Below are 21,530 nucleotides of genomic sequence, written 5' to 3'. Positions count from 1 at the left end.
CTGCAAAGAAAGTAAAATGAAGATGAGATGGAAAATGTTTATCTTTACAAAAAACATCTCTAAACATTGACACTGCTGCTTGTTTTATACAAAGGAAGCAAAATGAATGGTTTGGTTCATTTGTATGAGTGTAGGATTCTTTTGTGTTTTTCCTCTGTCTGATTTGCAAAGAGAATTGCTATAAACTTTAATATGACGTATGTTTGAGTCTCTAGAAAGCACTCCATGGAGACTACCCAAAGGGCAGTCCAGCTATGGAAAAACTTACTTTGTACTACAGTTAAGGTGGGGCCCCAAGACTTGATAACGTAGTTCCTTATGGCCATGCTGAATTGCCTCACATTGTTTTTTTCTTTTATCTCATTTGTTCTAAGTCCAAAGGATCAGTGCTGCCTGTAAAACCAACAGATTACTGGTTGCCTGTTTCTACACTGTATTCACAAACATTCACATTTCTTTTTCTTAATTTTTGAAATCAGAGTACATACACAGGTACAAAAAATGAACCAGGACTTGTGACAAGCAAGGCTGCTGCTGTGCGAGCCTTCTAGCTTCTTGTCCCTCTTTTCAGAGGTTAACTGTCTCACTGTACTTTCACTGCTTTAAAAAAAAAATGCTCTTTATTTTTTAGCACAGCTTCAGGCATAGCAAAATTGAGCAAAAAGTACAGAGTTCCTCTGCCCATGCTCCTGTCCCCAAATACAGCCCTCCCCCCCGTTAATTACCAGCATCCCCCACCAGGTGGCACATGGGTCACAGTGAGTGCACATTGTCTGGCGTTCACTCTGAGGCTTGGTCTTGGGGTGGCACCTCCTGTGGGTTTGTACAAATGGATAGCGACAGGTGCCCACCACTGGAGGACCACACGGAGCTGTTCCGCTCTGTGCTCTGCCTGTTCTTCCCTTCCTCCTCCTGGAAACCACTGATTTTTTTTTTTTAACTGTCTCCGTAGTTCTACCTTTAGAATCATACCATACGTGGCCTTCTCCAGTGGGCTTCTTTCACTTAGTGACGTGCATTTAAGCTTCCTCCTGGTCTTTCTATGGCATGACAGCTCCTGTCTTTTTAAGGTTAAATAATATTCCATTATCTGGATGTGCCATAGTTGTTGATTTCAAGTTTTGGCAATTTTGCATAAAGCTGCTACAAACAGGGTTTTGTGCAGGATTTGTGTGGACGCATGTTTTCAGCTCATTTGGTTAAATACCAAAGAGCACTATAGTTGGTTCGTACAGTGTAAGTATGTTCAGTTTGTAAGAAACCACCAGGCTGTCATCTACAGCGACCGTGCCGTTAGGCATTGCCACCAGCAGTGAGTGAGAGTCCGTGTTGTTCCACCTCCCCACTGGCAGCTGATGGTGTCAGTGTGTGGGACTGTAGCCATTCTGATAGGGGTGTAGTGATATTTCATGCTGTCTTTTTTTTTTTTTTTTGTAGAGACAGAGTCTTACTGTACCGCCCTCGGGTAGAGTGCCGTGGCGTCACACAGCTCACAGCAACCTCCAACTCTTGGGCTTACGCGATTCTCTTGCCTCAGCTTCCCGAGCAGCTGGGACTACAGGCACCCGCCACAACGCCCGGCTATTTTTTTTTTGTTGCAGTTTGGCTGGGGCTGGGTTTGAACCCGCCACCCTCGGCATATGGGGCCGGTGCCCTACTCACTGAGCCACAGGCACCGCCCTATTTCATGCTGTCTTAATTAGAAACTCCCCAGACACAAATGATGCAGGGCATCTTTTCATGTGCATATTTTCCATCTGTATATCTTCTTTTGTGAGGCATCTATTCAGATCTTTTGCCTTTATTTATTTATGTTATTATTATTTTGAGACAGAGTCTTACTCTGTCGCCATTGGTAGAGTGCTGTGGCATCTTTGTGGCTCACAGCAACCTCAAACTCTTAGACTTGAGTAGCGGGGACTACAGGCCTGTGCCTCTATTCTGGGCTAGTTTTTCTGTTTTTAGTAGAACAGAGCACAGTCTCACTCTTGCTCAGGCTGGTCTTGAGCTCCTGAGCTCAAACAATCCACCCACCTCAGCTTCCCAGAATGCTGGGATTATAGGGGTGAGCCCCTGACCCGGCCTTGCCTGTCTTTGAGTTGTAAGAGTTCTTTGTTTTTCGGATAATAGTCCTTTATCAGATGTATCTTTTGCAAATACTTTCTTTCCCAGTCTGTGGCTTCTTGTTCTCTTTGCATTTAAATTTTTTAATTTTGCAGATTTTATTGTTTTATTGCTTTTATTTTAATAATGTATTTCACCTTTATTCCTTGTTTTGTCAACTATTTACAGCCTCTGGACTCTTCGTTTCTAAAGGGAGGGTGGGTATTACTGTCACTTCCCTTTCCTCCAACTCTCTCTGCTTCCTAATTGCTTTCATCTATACTTTACCTTTTTTTTGTGGCAAGGATGACAGTATTCACCAGTATTCATTCTAGAGAATAGTCTTGCATGCTTGGTATATAGGTCGATTTAAATAATACTGATGTTGGTATAACCACATGTCCATTATTCTGAGCAGGACGAAGTCATGTGTTACTGTTGGGCGTCTAGTGGACCCCACCTGGGACCGTGTTCAGCAAAGGAGATGGCTCTGGAGAGATCATGAAACTTTCACCAAACTTAGTAATTAAAACTAGAAGCCTGTTTCAGGTGCCGCTGCCTGAAGCAATGCAGACCTGTCCTCTTCGCAGGAGTCTTTTTACTGGCTACATAACAGTATCCGTGCAAGGATGCACAGCAGGCAGCTCTCAAGGGTGAGAATGAGAGAGGGGATTACAGCCCCAGGAAGGCTGGGTAGAAGATAAACAGGGACACAGGGTAATGGAACATCTGAAGCGGCAGATAATGGTTCAAACAGGAGAGGGGAGAGAGCGAGTCTCATCGCCTCAGGCAGACGTCTCCGCTTCTCTAGCCTAAGCTACTGGTTGACAGTCTCAGCGGCCTGCACTGCTGACCTCCCCACGCAGGGACAGTCACGTAGACATTCCCCCGATTGGGCACTTTACCCCGAGTTGGTGAGGAATTCAGCCTGTCTGCCTCCCACAGGTTACGATTTTGTTACTTGTCTTAATAGAGCTTGTTTTTGTGAAGTTTCTTGTTTTTTCACTGTTGTTGATATATCCTTTTTAAAAAAATACTCTCCATCCAATCAGCTTCCCTCCTGGGACACTGTGTCATCCAATCAGCTTCCCTCCCGGGACACTGTGTCATCCAATCAGCTTCCCTCCCGGGACACTGTGTCATCCAATGAGCTTCCCTCCCGGGACACTGTGTCATCCAATGAGCTTCCCTCCTGGGACACTGTGTCCTCTCGAGCCAGTCTAGACTTCTTTCCCGCCCTTGCTGCATGGGTATTGTCTCCACCTGTCTCCTGACTGGTCATGTAATGGAGCCGCAGCTTCCTGGGTCACTTGTCCTCTTCCTCTTTGGTTATTCCCTTGTTTTGTTGGAGCATAGCCTCAAATTTCTCCGTAGAAAGGGCATTGCAGTCTAATTTTTACAGTCATTGCAGCTGTAAAATTTGTCTTCTACCTCAGTGTTTGATTTATAGTTCGGATAGGTGTGGAATTCTAGTTGAAAATCATTTTCCCTCTGGACTTTGAAGGTGTTTGCTGTGTTTGCTTTGTTGCCCTCCAGACTTTAGGACTGCTAATGAATGGTGATGGCTGGTCTCATTCTCAGCCTGCACCCCTTCCCTAAGCTTAGGCGTTTTGGTGTTCTGAAACTTTATAAAATATGTATCTGCATATGGGATTTTTAAAATTCGTTTTGCTTGACATTAATTTTAGAAACTCATGTTCTTCAGCTTTGGGGAATTCTCTTGCTCTTTGATAACTTCCTTCACTGTTTCCACTGGAAGGAATGTATGTCTGTAAATTCTGTTAATTGATTGTTTGATCTCCTGGGTGTGTTTTTAAGATGGCATCTCCCTCTGTCATCCCACATAAAATGCTGTGGCGTCATCATAGCTCACCACAACCTCCAACTCCTGGCCTTAAGAAATCTTCCTGTCTCAGCCTCCTGAGTAGCTGGGACTACAGTCACACACCACCACATCAGGTTAATTTTTCTATTTTTTGTAGAGATGGGGTCTCATTCTTGCTCAGGCTAGTCTTGAACTCTGACCTCAAGCGAGCCTCTTGCCTTGGCCTTCAGAGTGCTGGGATTACATTGTGACCACTGCACCCAGCCACCCTTGAGTTTTGAATCTTTTGTTGCCATCTCTTGTTTTGGTTTTTTCATCATTTTGGTAGGATTCCTTGATTTTGCATTCTATCCCTTCTATTACATTTTTTATTTGGCAAGCGTATTTAAAATTTTTGAGAGCTTTTTCTTTTCTCATAGCATTCTGGCCTTGTTTTCGTGGATTATGTCACCTTGAATCTCAGCCCTATCAGTGAGACGTTTCTTGGTGTAAATCTGTCTTCTTCCTCACCACTCCCCTCCCTGCCACAGCTCTCTGCATCCCAGAGCCTTTGCACATCTTGTGCTTTCTTTCCCAGCCTTCTCTTCTCCCTTTCATCTAGTTTGAGGTATTATTTTTGATAATTCTGTTATGTGCACATGCTTGTATGTAAGTAGCTTGATATTCAGATCTGTTGCTCAGAGGAGAGCTCCATACAAGAAGAGTTAATTTGGGAGTCATCAGTATATAGGTGGTATTTAAGATCATGGGAATGAGTAGAATCACCCAGAAAATACTTGTAATTAGGAGAAGAAAAAAGGCCTGGGACCTATGTCTGAAGAATTCTAGCATGCAGAGAGTGGAGAGACAAAGGAAGGGGCAGCAAAGGAGGTAGAGACTGGGTGGCGGTAGATGTAAGTGTGGATCAGAGGGGGTTTCCCAAAGGCAGCGGTTATGCCAGCCCTGCTGAGAGGATTGAAGATGTTCATGGCATGGGCCACATGGAGGTCACTGATGACTCAGCAGACTGTTTTGATCAAATACTGGGGATGGGTAGAGCAGTAAGTGAAAAGGAGAGAAATGAAGACAATTAATGAAGCCAGATTTTTGGAGGATTTCATTTTCTTTCTTTTTCTTTTCCTTTTTTTCGAGACAGAACCTCAAGCTGTCACCCTGGGTAGAGTGCTGTAGCGTCACAGCTTATAGCAATCTCCAACTCCTGGGCTTAAGCGATTCTCTTGCCTCAGCCTCCCAAGTAGCTGGGACCACAGACACCTGCCACAACACCTGGCTATTTTTTTTTTGTTGCAGCTGTCATTGTTTAGCTGGCCTGGGTTGGGTTTGAACTCGCCAGACTCCGTGTATATGGCCAGCGCCCTACCCATTGAGCTACAGGCACTGCCCAATTTTTTGGAGAATTTCAACGTGAGTGGGAAAGAGATAAATTAGGTATGTATTAACTGAAAGAAGATGCAGATTCCAGATTTTTTTTCTTTTTGAGACGGAGTCTCATTTTGTTACCCTCAGTAAAGTGCTGTGGCATCATAGCTCACAGCAACCTCAAACTCTTGGGCTCAAGTGATTCTCTTGCCTCAGCCTCCCAAGTAGCTGGGACTACAGGCGCCCACCACAGTGCCCGGCTATTTTTAGAGATGAAGTTTCGCTCTGGCTTAGGCTGGTCCCCAACCTGTGAGCTCAGGCTATCCACCCACCTCAGGCTCCCAGAGTGCTTAGGATTACAGGCCTGAGCCACCGTACCTGGCCTCCCAGATTTTTTTTTTTTTTTTTTTTGTAGAGACAGAGTCTCACTGTACCGCCCTCGGGTAGAGTGCCGTGGCGTCACACGGCTCACAGCAACCTCTAACTCTTGGGCTTACGCGATTCTCTTGCCTCAGCCTCCCGAGCAGCTGGGACTACAGGCGCCCGCCACAACGCCCGGCTATTTTTTGGTTGCAGTTTGGCCGGGGCTGGGTTTGAACCCGCCACCCTCGGCATATGGGGCTGGCGCCCTACTCACTGAGCCACAGGCGCCGCCCCCAGATTTTTTTTTTAATTGAAGGGAATTAAGCTTGTTAAATGCTAGTCTGAAGGATCCAGTGGACAGGGGATGTCATAAGATATGTCGGGAACATTGAGGATCCTGACTGGAGTTAGCTGTGTAAGGAAGCAGAAGGTGAGTGAGGTTGAAGACCGTGAGTGGGACAAGGTTACCTGTGGCCTTGAAGCCAAGGGAAGATGTGTGATGGTGGTGCAGCCAGAGAGAGGAAGTGCTTGCACGTTCTCAGACCAGACACAGCGGCTTATGTCTGTAATCCCAGCAATCTCAGAAGATCCCTTGAGCTCAGGATTTTAAGACCAGCCTGAGCAACAGTGAAATTCTCTCTCTTCTAAAAATAGAAAAATTAGCTGGGCATTGTGGTGGGAGTTTGAGGTTGCTGTGAGCTATGATGATGCCATGGCACTCTAGCAAGGGTGACAGAATGAGACTCTGTCTCAAAAAAAAAAGAAGAAAGAAAAAAGAAAAGCTAGGCCAGATATGGTGGTTCAGCCTGTAATCCCAGCACTGGGAGGCTAAGGTGGGTGGATTGCTTGAGCTCGGGTTCAAGAGTGAGATCCTGTTCTTTACTAAATAGAAAGACTAGCTGAGTGTTGCAGTAGGTACCTGTAGTCCCAGCTGCTTGTGGGGCTGAGGCAGAAGAGTTGCCTGAATCCAGGAGTTTGAGGTTGCTGTGAGCTATGACACCACGGTACCCTAGTCTGGGCAACAGAGTGAGACTCTGCCTCAAAAAAAAGGAATTTAAAAAAAGAAAAAAGGTTGCAGGTTCTGGAACAGAAACACAAATGAAATATTTAAGGAGGTTTAGTCCAAATGTAGGAGGGGCTAGAATCAGATTTTGAGGTTGCTGTGAGCTATGACACCATGGCACCTTAGTCTGGGCAAAAGAGGGAGACTCTGCCTCAAAAAAAAGGAATTTAAAAAAAGAAAAAAGGTTGCAGGTTCTGGAACAGAAACACAAATGAGATATTTAAGGAGTTTTAGTCCAAATGTAGGAGGGGCTAGAATCAGAAAACAGTTTTAGACAATTAGAACATTTTGAAGTTCTGGACTGATTCAGATAAAAGGAAAGGGAGTGTAAGAGAACACTTCTGAAATTGTTACAGGGTTTAATGGGAGACTGGCTGGAAAAAGAAGGGGCAAGGAACTTTATTTATTTTTTGGCAGGGGGTAAAATATATAATATAAAAATTAATTTTTTTTAAATTTTTTTGTTAAGCAGGCCCAGGCCAGGTTTGAATCTCCCACCCCTAGGGCACAGGGCCAGCACTCAAGACACTAAGCCACAGGCACCCAGCCAGGAAATTTTAAATATGATTTTTAAGTTTCATTGCATGGAAGAACTTGAGAAATTGTTAGTACTACTGTCAGACATGGATTTAAAAAATGAAGGAAGGAAGGTCTATAAAGTTAGCAGCCACTGAAAAGTTGAGAAGGTGAAGATTAAAGGGGAAAATTAGATTCAACAATGAATAAATTATTGGAACTCTTCGAGGAAAGGCTTTATGAAGAATGATAATAAAAAGTAAATCCTGGCTTGGCGCCCAGAGCTCAGTGGTTAGGGCCCTGGCCACATACACTTGGGCTGGTAGGTTCGAACCCATCTCAGGCCTGCTGAACAACAATGATGACAACTGCAACCAAAAAATAACCAGGCGTTGTGGCAGGCACCTGTAGTCCCAGCTATGTGGGAGGCTAAGGCCAGGGAATCGCTTAAGCCCAAGAGTTTGAGGTTGCTATGAGCTGTGACTACCAAGGGCAACATAATAAGACTCTGTCTCAAAAAAAAAAGTAAATTCTTAGTAGTTTAGGTTCTTAGAAACTGAATGAGCAAGTTCTTTTGTGTTTTGGAAGCAAGGCCACAATTTTGTGGTGTGTGAAGCTGGTGAGTTGTGATTGCATCTCCAGCCTGTCTCTCCCACAGGGCAGGTGCCTGAGCATGCTTGTTGAATGACTAAATGATACATTTATTTCAGAATGTCACATGATTGTATTCTTTGGGGAAGATGAGGAACAAATAAAGGACTAAAGACAGTTTATGTTCAACTCATGGGAATCACTTGAAACAGTGATTCTTTGCCTGATCAGTATTTTCTGTTCGCTGTAAAGATTTATTTTTCCCACTTCCTGTCTCTGTATAATATTAATAGGATATTTCCCTCCTGTGTTTAATTTTGTCTTAATTAAAAAAACGATAAATGTATTTGAAAAATAAAAATTGTGCATATTATGTATAGTGTGATGTTTTACAGTATGTGTAACTCATAAAATGGCTAAATCGAACTATTGAACATAAGCATTACCTCATGTACTTAATTTTTATTTATGTACTTAATTTTTTTGTGGTGAGAACACTTAAAATCTACTTTCTTAGAAATTTTAAAGTATACAATACATTGTTATTAGCTGTAATCACCATGTTGTACAATAGGTCCTTTGAACTTGTTCCTCCTGTCTAACTAAAATCCTGTAACTTTGACCCACCTCTCCCAAGCCCCGCCCCTCCTTCCCACGGCCCCTACTCTGCTTCTGTGAGCTCAGCCTTTGTAGATCCCACGTTTGAGTGAGATCATCTGTCTTTCCGTGCCTGGCTTAGTTCAGTTGACATCGCGTCATCCAGGCTGTGTTGTCACACTTGACAGGATTTTCTTGTTATTTTTAAGACTGAATAGTATTCTGTTGTTCCTTTATCTGGTCATCCGTTTATTACCTACCTTACTGTTGTTAGTAACACTGCAGCGAATGTGAGAATACAGATTCCTCTTCAACATACTGATTCCATTTGCTGTACACCCAGTAATGGGATTGCCAGATCATATGGTAGTTCTGTTTTTAATTTTGGGGGGAACCTTCATACTCTTCTCCATAATGGCCGTACTAATTTACATTCCCACCAACAGTACACATGGGTTCTCTCCTTTTCTCTACATACTCTCCCATCTTGTGTGTGTGTTTAGATGGGGTCTCTCTGTATTGTCCAGGCTGCCTCCCAAGTCACTGGGACCTGTGGTCCGGGGATATGCCACCATGCCTGGCCGTCTTTAGTGGTTTTTAGAGTACCCATGCTATCAGATGTGAGGTGACAGCTCGTTGTGGTTTTAATTTGCATTTCCCTGATGATGAGTATATGTTCCGTGTGCCCTTTGGCTATCTTCTGGCTTTCACTTTACTGCACAAATGTAATTGGTAAAAGGAAACAAAAATTATAAACCAACCAGCCTAATACTCAGCTGTTCTCAATATTTTATGTTCCATTCTAGTTTGTGTCTCCGAATACTTAGTTTTATGTATTTATGACCAACCACAATGTAATTTTCATTGGCTCAAAGGGGCAGGGCGCCGGCCCCATATGCTGGAGGTGGCGGGTTCAAACCCAGCCCTGGCCAAAATCTGCAAAAAAAAAAAAAATTAAAAAATATAACATATCAAACATGTTTCTTTTTTAATTGTTGTATTAGTCCTTGGTGGAGTTGAGGTGGAGCTTGCTTTCAGCTTCGTGGAGTTAGCCAGCCCACCTCAGGGGGATGGCTGAATAAATGGTGCTCGTGGGGTGGGAGGAGGACGAGAGACCTACAGGTGCTGACAGAGAGCCCCATTCTGTGCCTCCTGTCCACTCCCCTGCTGTCACCTTGCCATGGTGCCATGAAAGGCAGCACAGTTGGCTTTAGGGCTTCAGAATGCATCGGTTAGCAATAGGCTCACCTCCCCAGGCTTGAGGGAGACTCCGCTGGTAGAAGCCTTCTACCATGGCATCCTAAGCTGTGAGACTGCACCCTGCTCTTCCCTCCCTGCCCAGAAGGAGGGGTCAGAGCTGGAGACCTGGGCTCCAAATGGGGTGAGCAGCCAAGCCCTGGCCTCATTATGGTCTGATGATGAATTTTAGCAGCTCTATGAACCGATCTCTGCTCCTTATAGTTTCTGAAATGATATGTGCAGGGATGGGAAAATGTAGTAAAAAAAAGAAAAGAAAAGGGGCGGCACCTGTGGCTCAGTGGGCAGGGCACTGGCCCCATATACCAAGGGTGGCAGGTTCAAACCCAGCCCTGGCCAAAACTGCAACAAAAAAATAGCCGGGTGTTGTAGCGGGCACCTGTAGTCCCAACTACTCAGGAGGCTGAGGCAAGAGAATCACCTAAGCCCAGGAGCTGGAGGTTGCTGTGAGCTGTGATATCACAGTACTCTACCAGGTACTAATAAAGTGAGACTCTGTCTCTAAAAAAAAAGAAAAACAGATGTAATAAAAAGTACAGCTGGAATGTATATTTCATAATGCACAGGTGGATGTATTTCACAAACACTTTGAGTTTATGTTTTTTAAAAATTCCTCATCGTTTAAGTAAGGTGTAAGTTACAAGTGAAGAATAGACTGAAATTTAGCAGCAAGAGGAAGGAGTTAAACTATAGCTAGAAATAATGACAGAGCTCGTCTGCTGTTCTATTTTAGTTTTTCCCATCTTCAAAACCAACAAATGACTGGAGTTTTAAAAAAGTAGAAAGAAAACAAAAGGAGCCTTATTTATGATTTTATGAGGAACGGCCAGAGGACGAGGAGCCTAAGCTCTCCAGCTGCCCTCTTCGCTGTAGTTGTGGCGGAACTTTAGTTCTCTTCCAGTTTTCACCGTGGTGCTTGCCAAGATGACTTCATGCTGGAGACTGGCATTACTAAAACATTTTATTGCTTAGTGGTTTTAATCTTCATTTCACAAGAATAATTAAATAAATCTTTTCTTTATTGAGTGTGAGCATGATGCAAGTGCAGCATCTGGACGCCAAAGAGAACCATTGACCCTTGAACAATGCTGGCCTGAACTGCGTGGGGCCACTTGTGTGTGGATTTTCTTCAGCAGATATACTGGAAAATGTTTTGAAATTTGTAGCACTTGGAAAAAACTTGCAAATGAACCAGGTAGCCTAGGAATATTGAAAAAATCAAGAAAAAGCTATGTCATGAATATATAAAATAGTTCCTATGTTGTCAGCTACTACTGTAAAATGTACACAATTGTTATAGAAAGTTAAAATTTGTCACAACTTACGCATGCAGACACAGACCACAGATGGCACCGTTTTCAGTCAAGAGAAATGAAAACAAATGTAAAGACAAAGTATTAAATCCTAACTGCACAAATTACTAACTATAGGACATACTGTACTACCTACCGTGCTGACTTTACAGCCACCTCCTGTTGCAACTGTGTCGCGCTCAAGTGTGGTGAGCTGATTATCTGCAAGTGAGCAGTTTGTCTCTCTAGTCAACTCTGTTTCCAGTAAAAACGATCTCTTGGAGTTCTTGTGTGTTTTTTAATCATATTTAGTGCAATGCTGTAAACCTTGAGTAACTCCATGGAACTCCTGTGAAGCACTGCCAGCGATGCTGGAAGGCCTCCCAGGAAGTCTGCAGAGGAAGGTCATGACATTGTAAGGAAACGCCGAGCTGTTTGTTGCACACGGAGGCTGAGCTCTGCACTTGTAGGTGCTGCCGTTTCAGACAGTTCATCTTGCAAACAGCATCAACTCACAGTATCAATGAATACAGTAGTGCAGATGTGTTTCCCCTGAGTTTCTTAATACCATTTCTCTAGCTTGCTTTATTATAAGAACATAGTATATAATACATAAACAACATGTGTGACAATTAACTGTTTATGTTATTGGTGAGGCTATAACTACTTGTTATAGTTATTATAGCTGACAAATAGCAAGCCATTTGTACTTAAGTTTGGGGGAGTCAAGAGTTATACATGGATTTTTTACTTCAAGGCAGGTCAGTGCCCCAACTCCTGTGTTGTTCAAGGGTCAACTGTTTTGAAAGTCTGTTATAGTAGTTTTCTTAGTTTCCCAGGAATTAGAGACATGTATTAATGTGACAGTTTACACTTTAGTCAAAAGGACTCAGTCGTGCTAGACACTCAGCAGTGAATGCTGTCAGCCTTTACATCAGGATGTGAATTCGGGATTCAGAATGTTGATTTCATTAATTAATTTATTTTTTTAAGAGAGGGTCTCATTCTATTCCCAGGCTATCCTCCTACCTCATCTTCCTGAGTAGGTGGGACTACAGGTCTGAGTCGCCACACTTGGTTAATTTTTCTATTTTTTTATAGATTCAGGGTCTTACTATGTTCCTCAGGCTGGTCTCAAACCCCTGGCCTAAAGCGATCTTCCCACCTTGGCCTCCCAGAATGCTGGGATTACCCGTGTGAGCCACGGTGCCTGGCTGGGATTTAGGAGGTCAGACGTGCAGTTGACTGTGTATCAGCAGCAGTCTTGGCAGTGGGTTTAGAGCTTCCAGGCCTGGTTGGGTCCCTGACCCTGCCGTAGCACCTCCAGTCGGTGGGGGTGTCCCCTTTCTCTTCCCTTCTTACACCATAGAGAGAACTAGAGATTGGTGACCACTTTGGGGACCCTTTGTTAGACCTCTCACTCGAGGTGTATAGTTTTGTAAGTTATAGCCATCGGCCTGGACTTATCAAATGATCTTTGAATTTGTAAATAGCTCCAAACTTTTCACTATAACCTCTGAGGTGGGTTTCAATTCTAGTGCATAAAGGAGATTGATGTCTAAGTTTTCACTCCTAGAATTTTCTTTTATATTGTGTATAATATAGTATAGATGAAAATAATTCTTTATACCTTGTATTTCCCATTATAAGTATTCTAAGTTCTGTATTATTTCTCTATCATATAAATCCCTGTAACATTGAAAGCTGTCCGAAGATGCCTGGAATATGTGCTTATCCCATCTCCACATAACACATGAGCACACCACTTACACTGTGTTAAAAGTGATATATCAACGGATCAGATCAGTCTCCTTAATAACTGTTTATACTGTCTCATTTCTTCTTAAAATTTTTTTTTCATTTTTAATTTTTTAATTTTCTTTTAATGTCATATTAGTCTGAGGGTACAATGTTTGCATTTGTTAGGAAGAGTCTCTGTGGTTGTTGTGCCTCACACGTGAGAGGTGTGCCACAGACCCTTACGTTGTGCTCATTGTGCTCATTGGGAGCACTCCAATCCCCCTTCCTCCTCCCCTCAACTTGAATTAAATGGAATTGAGTTTTTTCTCTTGTGTGGGCATGTATTAGATGGTCTACTTGCTTCATATCAGTGTTGAGTACTTTGGATACTTACTTTTCCATTCTTGTGATACTTTACTAAAGAGAATGTTCTTAGACTCCATCCAGGTTAATACAAAAGATGTAAAGTCTCCATCTTCTTTATGGCTGAATAGTATTCCATGGTATACGTATACCACAGTTTATTAATCCATTCATGGGTTGATGGGCACTTAGAAGTTTTCACATCTTGGCAATTGTGAATTGAGCTGCGATAAACAATCTAATGCAAATGTCCTTATGATAAAATGATTTGGGGGCCAGGCGTGGTGGCTCACGCCTGTAGTCCCAGAGCTGTGGGAGGGCGAGACAGGTGGATTTCCTGAGCTTAGAGGTTCGTGACCAGTATGAGCAGGAGTGAGCCAGAATGAAACCCCATCTCTATTAAAAAAAAAAAAAAAAAAGCTGGGCGTGTGGTGGGCGCCTGTAATCCCAGCTACTTGGGAGGCAAAGGGCAAAAGAAAAGCTAAAGGAAGAAAGGGAAAATAAAATAAAATAAAAAAACTTCAAACTAAGAAGAGTGAAAGCCAGCTGAAATTGAAAGCAAAATAAAAAAAAATAAAATAAAATGACTTGTTTTACGGCCAGGCGATATGGCTCACACCTGTAATCCTAGCACCCCTGAGAGGCAGAGGAGGGTGGATTGCTTGAGTTCGTGAGTTCAGGACCAGCCTGAGCAAAAGTGAGACTATCTCTATTAAAAATAGAAAAACTGAGTCAAGAGGATCACTTGAGCCCAAGAGTTGGAGGTTGCTATGAGCACAGCACTCTACCCAGGGCGACAGTTTAAGACTCTGTCTCAAAGAAAATAAATAAATAAATAAAGTTTGGGTTTTTGTTTGTTTGTTTGTTTTTTGCTTATAGGTAGATGCCTAGTAATGAAACTGGGGGATCATATGGAAGGTCTATTTTGAGTTCTCTGAGGATTCTTCGTACTTGTTTCCATAGAGGCTGTATTAGTTTGCAGTCCCACCAACGGTGTGAAAGTGTTCAAGTGTCTTGTATCGTCTCGTTTCTTAATCAAATTTGTGCTCAATCAAAATATGCTAATGGTTTTCTATTTATTTATTTTTAGAGACAGAGTCTCACTTTGTTGCCCTTGGTAGAGTGCCACGGCATCACAGCTCACAGCAACCTCCAGCTCTTGGGCTTAGGCGATTCTCTTGCCTCAGCCTCCCGAGTAGCTGGGACTACAGGAGCCCGCCACAATGCCCAGCTATTTTTTTGTTGCAGTTTGGCCGGGGCCGGGTTTGAATCCACCACCCTTGGTATATGGGGCTGGTGCCCTACCCACTGAGCCACAGGCGCCACCCTGTGCTAATGATTTTCTTAAAAGAAACTCAAAATGAACTTACAGTTTGTCAAAAAGCTATTGTTTAATTGGCCACATTATCAGTTCAATGAGCTACAATGTAAGTTACAAAAACCCCAGTTGTAGAGGTGACTGACACGAAGGATTTGTGCTGGCCGGTGTAACTAGAAGGCCGGCGCCAGGCTGATCTCCAAGTCGACCCGACTCAGCAGCATGTCAGTGCCGTAAAGGGTTTAGCCTCTTGCTTTCCATGCTGCTGCCTGAGCACTCAGCTTCCTCTTGTTCAGACAGGGTGGTTGCAAACCATTCCCAGCCCTGTTCAGTTTCTCTTCCCCTGCCTGGGGATGTTTAACAGCTTGCCCAGAAAACCTCCCGTGTCTCATGATCCTGACAGAGGTGTTTGCCTGGGCCCTGAACCTCAGCTCAGACTGAGTCAGGTTCCCACAAAGTGCAGGCTGTGGGAGGAGGCACCTAAACCCCAGTCAGAACTGGGTCATTATCTAGGAGAAGGGGCAATCGTTAAGGGGCAACAGCCACACTGTCCACTGTGCCGTGTGACTTGAAGTCCTTTGGGTTTTGTTTATTAAAGTACTTGCGTTTTGCTGATTTTCCCCTTTCTCTCTCTGTCTTTAAGGGTCTGTTACAACAGCCAAACGGACAGGCATTCCAGCACCACGGGAATTTTCAGTCACCGTCTCGAGAGAGAGGTCTGTGCCGCGTGGTCCCTCCAACCCCAGGAAACCGGTGTCCAGTCCAACTTCTTCCAGCACCCCCACCCCCACCAAGCACCTGAGGACCACTTCCACGAAACCCAGGCAGGAGAATGAGAGTGGGGAAAAGGCTGTGCTTGAGTCCCAGGTCCGGGAACTTTTGGCAGAAGCCAAAGCGAAAGACAGTGAAATTAACAGGCTACGAAGTGAGTTAAAGAAATGCAAAGAAAAAAGGACTCTGAACACAGAAGGGACTGATGCTTTGGGGCCAAATGTAGATGAAACATCAGTCTTACCAGGGGACACGGAACCTTTAGTAAGAGCTCTTGAGGAGAAGAACAAGAACTTCCAGAAAGAGCTTGCTCATCTGGAGGAAGAAAACCGGGCCTTGAAGGAGAAACTGACCTGTCTTGAGCAATCTCCAAATTCAGAAGGGGCAGCAAGTCACACCTGTGACAGCAGCTGCCCAACACCCATAACTCAAGAGTCAAGCTTCGGAAGCCCTACTGGAAATCAGTCGTCAAGCGAGATTGATGATTATAAAAAAAACGTACGTGGAAATGCATTACGGACATCAGGATCCTCAAGTAGTGACGTCACCAAAGCTTCTTTGTCACCAGATGCCTCTGACTTTGAGCACCTTACAGAAGACACCCTCTCGAGGCCCCTGTCCTCCACTAGCAACCCCTTTAAGAGTTCCAAGTGTTCTACCGCTGGGAGTTCCCCAAACAATGCGAGCGAACTGTCCCTGGCCTCCCTCACAGAGAAGATACAGAAGATGGAAGAGAATCAGCACAGCACCGCAGAAGAGCTGCAGGCCACTCTGCAGGAACTGTCTGACCAGCAACAAATGGTGCAGGAACTGACAGTCGAGAATGAGAAACTGGTGGACGAGAAGACAATTTTAGAGACATCCTTTCATCAGCATCGAGAGAGGGCAGAGCAGCTAAGTCAAGAAAACGAGAAGCTGATAAATCTCTTACAAGAGCGAGTAAAGATCGAAGAGCCCAGCGGTCGGGAGGGAAAACTCCTGGAGCTAGAGCAGAAGTGCACGGACATTCTCGAGCAGGGCCGCTTTGAGAGAGAGAAGCTGCTCAACATCCAGCAGCAACTGACCTGCAGCTTACGGAAGGTGGAGGAGGAAAACCAGGGAGCCTTAGAAATGATTAAACGTCTGAAGGAAGAAAATGAAAAACTAAACGGGTTTCTAGAACTGGAACGGCACAATAGTAGCGTGATGGCACAAACTCTGGAAGAGTACAGAGTTACCCTGGAAGGGGTGAAGGTGGAGAATGGGTCTTTGAAGGCCCCTTTGGAGGGAGAGAAGCAAAAAGCCATAGAGACCAGCACCTTAGTACAGACGGCAGAGAGCTGTGAAGTTCAAGAAATGCTGAGGGTCACTCGAGCTGAGAAGGATCAACTGGAACTGTCTTGCACCGAGCTCAGACAAGAATTACTAAAGGCCAATGGTGAAATTAAACGCACATCAAGCCTGCTAGCCAAGGTAAGAGGAAATACCTCTTTAAGTGGTACTTGCTCATCTTTGTTAAGATTTCTCTCCTCGGGCGGCGCCTGTGGCTCAAGGAGTAGGGCCCTGGCCTCTTATGCCAGAGGGGGCGGGTTCAAACCTGGCCCTGGCCAAAAAAAAAAAAAGATTTCTCTCCTCGATCTTTAAATTCAGAGCAAAGAAAATTATTTGCTCAGTCTGTTTATTCATGAATCCAGCATTCTAGCTCAACGACCTGTTAAGAGTCCAGAGAGATTGGCCTTGGGGGTACAAAAATGAAGCACCCTGATTTCTGACTACAGGCATTTCAAAGTGTAGTGGGGGTGTAATGAATCAAATAAGAACATATGATGCAATGATTAAGAATATCTTAGAGTCCAGTGCAAAGAAGAGACATCTGGTGGGCGGCGCCTGTGGCTCAAAGGAGTAGGGCGCTGGCCCCATATACCGGAGGTGGCGAATTCAAACCCAGCCCTGGCCAAAAAACTGCAAAAAAAAAAAAAAAAAAGAGAAGAAGAGACATCTGATGTAATAAGGGAGAGATGGGGGTAGTGCAAGGAGGACTTCCTGGAAGACGTGGTAACTTGAGTCGAATCGTGAAGATTGAGTGAGTTAGCCACATCTATTAGTTAGCATGCGTTAGCTACTAGTAAGTTTTCCCATTGAACCATTATTTTGGTGTTTTCTTACAGATATGTGTGTGTACATGTATCTCACAAGTTAAAGAACAATTTATAAGAGGGTCATCCTGTACACGTTATTAACTTTTTGTGTGTTTAACTTTTTTTCAGTATATTATCATCATTAAATATTCTCTTAAACATTTAAACATTATTTTAAAGGCTGGGTAGTATTTTATTATATAAATATTTCATATTTACTAGTCCCTGGTTGTTGACATATATGTTTTGTTGAACATTTACGTTCTCGCCAGTCTTTCAATATTGTGAATACATTTTTTTATATCTCCCTGAGTGTTTCTTTAGGAGAAATTCCTAGACGTTGACTTACTAAGTCAAAGAGTGTAAACATTTTAAAGACTTCCAACACATTCAGCCAGATTGCTCTTCAGAAATACAGTGCCAGTGTGTTTCACCAGCAGTTTGTGGGAGCGTCTGTTTCCCTTAACCCCTGCCAACACTTGATATTAAATTGTTAATGTCATTCAAATCTGTTACTTATTTCCTTTTTTAATCCCTAGCCCCCCCCCCATTTTTTTTTTTGCTTGGGAAGATCCTCCCCAGCCTAAGATCAAGCTAAGTAATAATCACTTTTTAAATTTTTTAAAAAATTCTTTAATCAGTCTGGAATTTTGTTATATGATGCAAGACTTACGGTGATTTATGATATTCTGCCCACCTCACAGAGCAGTCCTGAAGGTGCAGAGAGACAGCTTCCTGATTCCTGCTTCCTCCAAGCTCTGAGTCTGAGATGTAGGGGTCCATGGGTGAGAGAGGTTGAAAACGTCTTCCTGCCTTATTTCAGGGGTTGTCACTGTTTTAAGAATCAAAATATAGAGATTTTTCTTTACTGCCTCGTCTGTCTTTAAGATCAGCCAGTTGCAACCTGATTCTGCATTCAGCTGCCTGATGGTCATAGTGACAGGTCCTTAGGAGTTTGCACCGAATGTACGGAAACGAGTTCATTGAACGTTACTAGCCAGGCACTCATTTGAACTATGGATTGATAGCTGAAGGTCTGCATTAAGTTTTGTAGAATAAGGTTATTCTTTTTTTGTTTTAAGGTTACGAATTACTCTTGCAAAATGTTGACTCTCCCAGGTGGACCTTCCTAAAGAGCTCCCTCAGTTCCTCATCTGTCTCTTACGTATTTTGATTGGCATCACATTCATTAAATATGTGGATCAAAGAGAAATAATTTGGCATCTTAAAAAAATAGCTTTTTTTTCTATTCATAAAGTGACATATTGTTTATTACCAAAGATTTAGAAAATACAGAAAGTATAAAAAAGAATATAAATATTTCTTTAATCTCACTGCTTAGAGAAAAAGCTTACCATTTTGCGTTCTGTCCTTCCAGACTTTTTATCAGATTATACATGTTTAGGCAGGCGTGCAAACTTGCATTGACCTGATTATGATAATTAATCTTTCTGTCCAGAAAAATAGAGTATGTCTGTCTACATTCCATGAACACAAAGAACCAGTTAGATTCGTTTATCAGTTCTGCTGTTGAGCTATTCTGATTAATTTATTTCATCTTTATTAATTTTCATCCTGTTTTTTTTTTTTGGTATATTTCCTTAGTTTCTTCCTAGTTTTTTATGTAAGATTTTTTGTTCATTCGACTTTGTCCTTTCTTGGTTGATAATGAAAGCATTCAAAGGTACGAATTTGCCCCTTCTTGTAGCTTTGGCCAAATTAAGACAATAAAATCTAGAATCTTCTAGGATAAACTTAATCTAATTTGGGGGAAAGGGAAAATGTTTTCTGTCTCTACAGATGGCACAACAGATAGGTTGAAAACCAAACTGTGATTTATCTTATAAAAATCAAGCTGTTATTGTCCACATAGTTCATATCTAATTATCTGCTAACTAGAATTACCAAATTCTCAGCCAGGTATAGTACCTCATCCCTATAATCTCAGCACTATGGAAGGCTGAGGCAGGAGGATTGCTTGAGGTCAGGAGATGGAAACTAGCCTGAGCAAGAGTGAGACCCCTTCACTACAGAAAAATAGAAAAATTAGCCAGGCATGGTAACATGCACCTATAGTCCCAGCTACTGGGGAGGCTAAGGCAGGAGGATCACTTGAGCCCAAAAGTTGGAGGCTGCTGTGAGGTATGGTGATGCCCCCACTGGGCAACAAAGTAAGACACTGTCTCAAAAATAAATAAATAAATGAATGAATATACAACTATCAAATACTGACAGTGGGAGACAGTGGGATGGAAAAGATCCCAGATAATTTTCCAGATAGTATTTTTAGGTAAGAATTTGAGGTAAAGACAGGGGCCATGATATCACATTGGCTTTCCTTATAATATATACCAAGATCCGAGGTCCGTGATTTTGTGCTATCTTATATGTACAGAGACATTGACAGGCACTGAATCTGTAACATACTGATCGTCCTGCCCTTTTATACTGCTGTAGAAATCGTCAGACCCAGACCCCTGAATAGACTCACTGCAGAGTATCAGCTAATCCACCCCAAACGTGAATTCGAATAGTGATACTTTCAAGGGCCTCGTGTCCAAGACAACAGAATCGTTTCTGGCATAAAACCATGGCGCAGGGTTGGTTCAGGTCCTCGTGCCTTACCCAGTGACTAATTTTTACATTGTGCGGTGTTGGATAGAGCGCAGTGGTGGATGGATCCTGCCCTTGTACCTGACTTAAAGGGGAGCATTTCACATTTCATCATTAAGAACATTTGTTGTAGGCATTTAGTACATACCCATTATTACGTTATGTAAAGATTGCTCAAAGATGTATATTGGTTTGTTTGGCTTACTTGGGTTTTTTTGGTTTTTTGTTTGTTTGTTTTTTTGAGACAGAATCTCACTTTATCGCCCTCAGTAAAGTGCTATGGCATCATAGCTCACAGCAACCTCCAACTCCTGAGCTTAGGTGACTGTCCTGGCTCAGCCTCCCAAGTAGCAGGGACTACAGGCACCCACCACAACTGGCTATTTTTTTGTTGCAGTTTTTGGCCAGGGCTGGGTTTGAACCCGCCACCCTCGGTATATGGGGCCGGCGCCCTACTCACTGAGCCACAGGCGCTGCCCTGTTTGGCTTATTTTTAAATAAAGAATGGGAATTTAATTTTTTCTACATCTATTGACACAATAATGATAGTTTTTATGCAATCATAGCAGTTTTCTTCTGTATTTTGTTTTTGTTTTAAGGCAGAGTCTTACTCTGTTGCCCAGGCTAGAGTGCCATGACCTCAGCCTAGCTCACAACAATCTCAAACTCCTGGATTCAAGCTATCCTCTTGCCTCAACCTCCCAAGTACCTGGGGAAAAAAAAAAAAAGGGCCTATAGGTGCCTGCCTCTGTGCCTGGCTAATTTTTCTATTTTTAGTAGAGATGGGGGTCTCACTCTTGCTCAGGCAGGTCTTGCACTCTTGAGCTCAAGCTATCCTCCTGCCTCGGCCTCCCAAAGTGCTAGGATTACAGGCTTGCGCCACTCTGCCCAGCCATTTCTCCTTTAATTTGTTAATGTGGTGAATTACAATAATGGACTTTCTAAGATTGTCTAGTGTTGGGCAGTGCCCATAGCTCAGTGAGTAGGTCACTGGCCACATACACCAAGGCAGGTGAGTTCTAACCCAGCCCAGGCCAGCTAAAAAACAACAATGATAACTGCAACAATAATAAAAAATAATAGCCAGGCATTGTGGCAGCACCTGTAGTCCCCGCTACTCGGAAGGCTGAAGCAAGAAAATTAAACCCATGGTGAGCTGTGACACCATGGCACTCTACCCAGGGCAACAGCTGGAGACTCTGTCTCAAAAAATAAAATAAAATAAAATAAAGTAAAGGGCAGCGCCTGTGGATCAGTGGGTAGGGCGCTGGCCCCATATGCTGAGGGTGGCAGGTTCAAACCCAGCCCCAACCAAACTGCAACAACAAAAAAAATAGCCGGGCATTGTGGCTGGTGCCTGTAGTCCCAGCTACTCAGGAGGCTGAGGCAAGAGAATTGCCTAAGCCCAAGAGCTGGAGGTTGCTGTGAGCTGTGACGCCACGGCACTCTACCAAGGGCAATAAAGTGAGAGTCTGTCTCTACAAAAAAAAAAAAATACATAAAAAAAATAAAGTAAAATACACAAAAAATATATTATCTGGTGTTAAATCACCTTTGCATTCCTGGGGCAAATCCTAATTCTTCAGCTCTCAATTGTTTCTCTGAACATTTCTGTGTAGAACCTTCAAATGTAACTATCTAA

General features: G+C 43.2%; 1 protein-coding gene across 4 annotated transcripts in view; it reads left to right on the top strand.

Annotated features, from left to right (window-relative positions):
• Window positions 1-21,530, top strand: part of SPECC1 (sperm antigen with calponin homology and coiled-coil domains 1) — a 358,846-nt gene that overhangs the window by 217,783 nt on the left and 119,533 nt on the right. For all 4 annotated transcript variants that reach the window (XM_053568570.1, XM_053568569.1, XM_053568568.1 and 1 more), the window contains one exon: window positions 15,031-16,610. In XM_053568570.1, coding sequence (XP_053424545.1) covers window positions 15,031-16,610 — 1,580 coding nt within the window. The remainder of the gene's footprint in view (window positions 1-15,030; window positions 16,611-21,530) is intronic.

Source organism: Nycticebus coucang, chromosome 18 (assembly GCF_027406575.1).
Source record: "Nycticebus coucang isolate mNycCou1 chromosome 18, mNycCou1.pri, whole genome shotgun sequence".
In the NCBI taxonomy this organism is placed as follows: domain Eukaryota; kingdom Metazoa; phylum Chordata; class Mammalia; order Primates; family Lorisidae; genus Nycticebus; species Nycticebus coucang.
The sequence above is the reverse complement of the archived record's forward strand: the minus strand, read 5'-3'. Positions and strand labels throughout refer to the sequence as shown.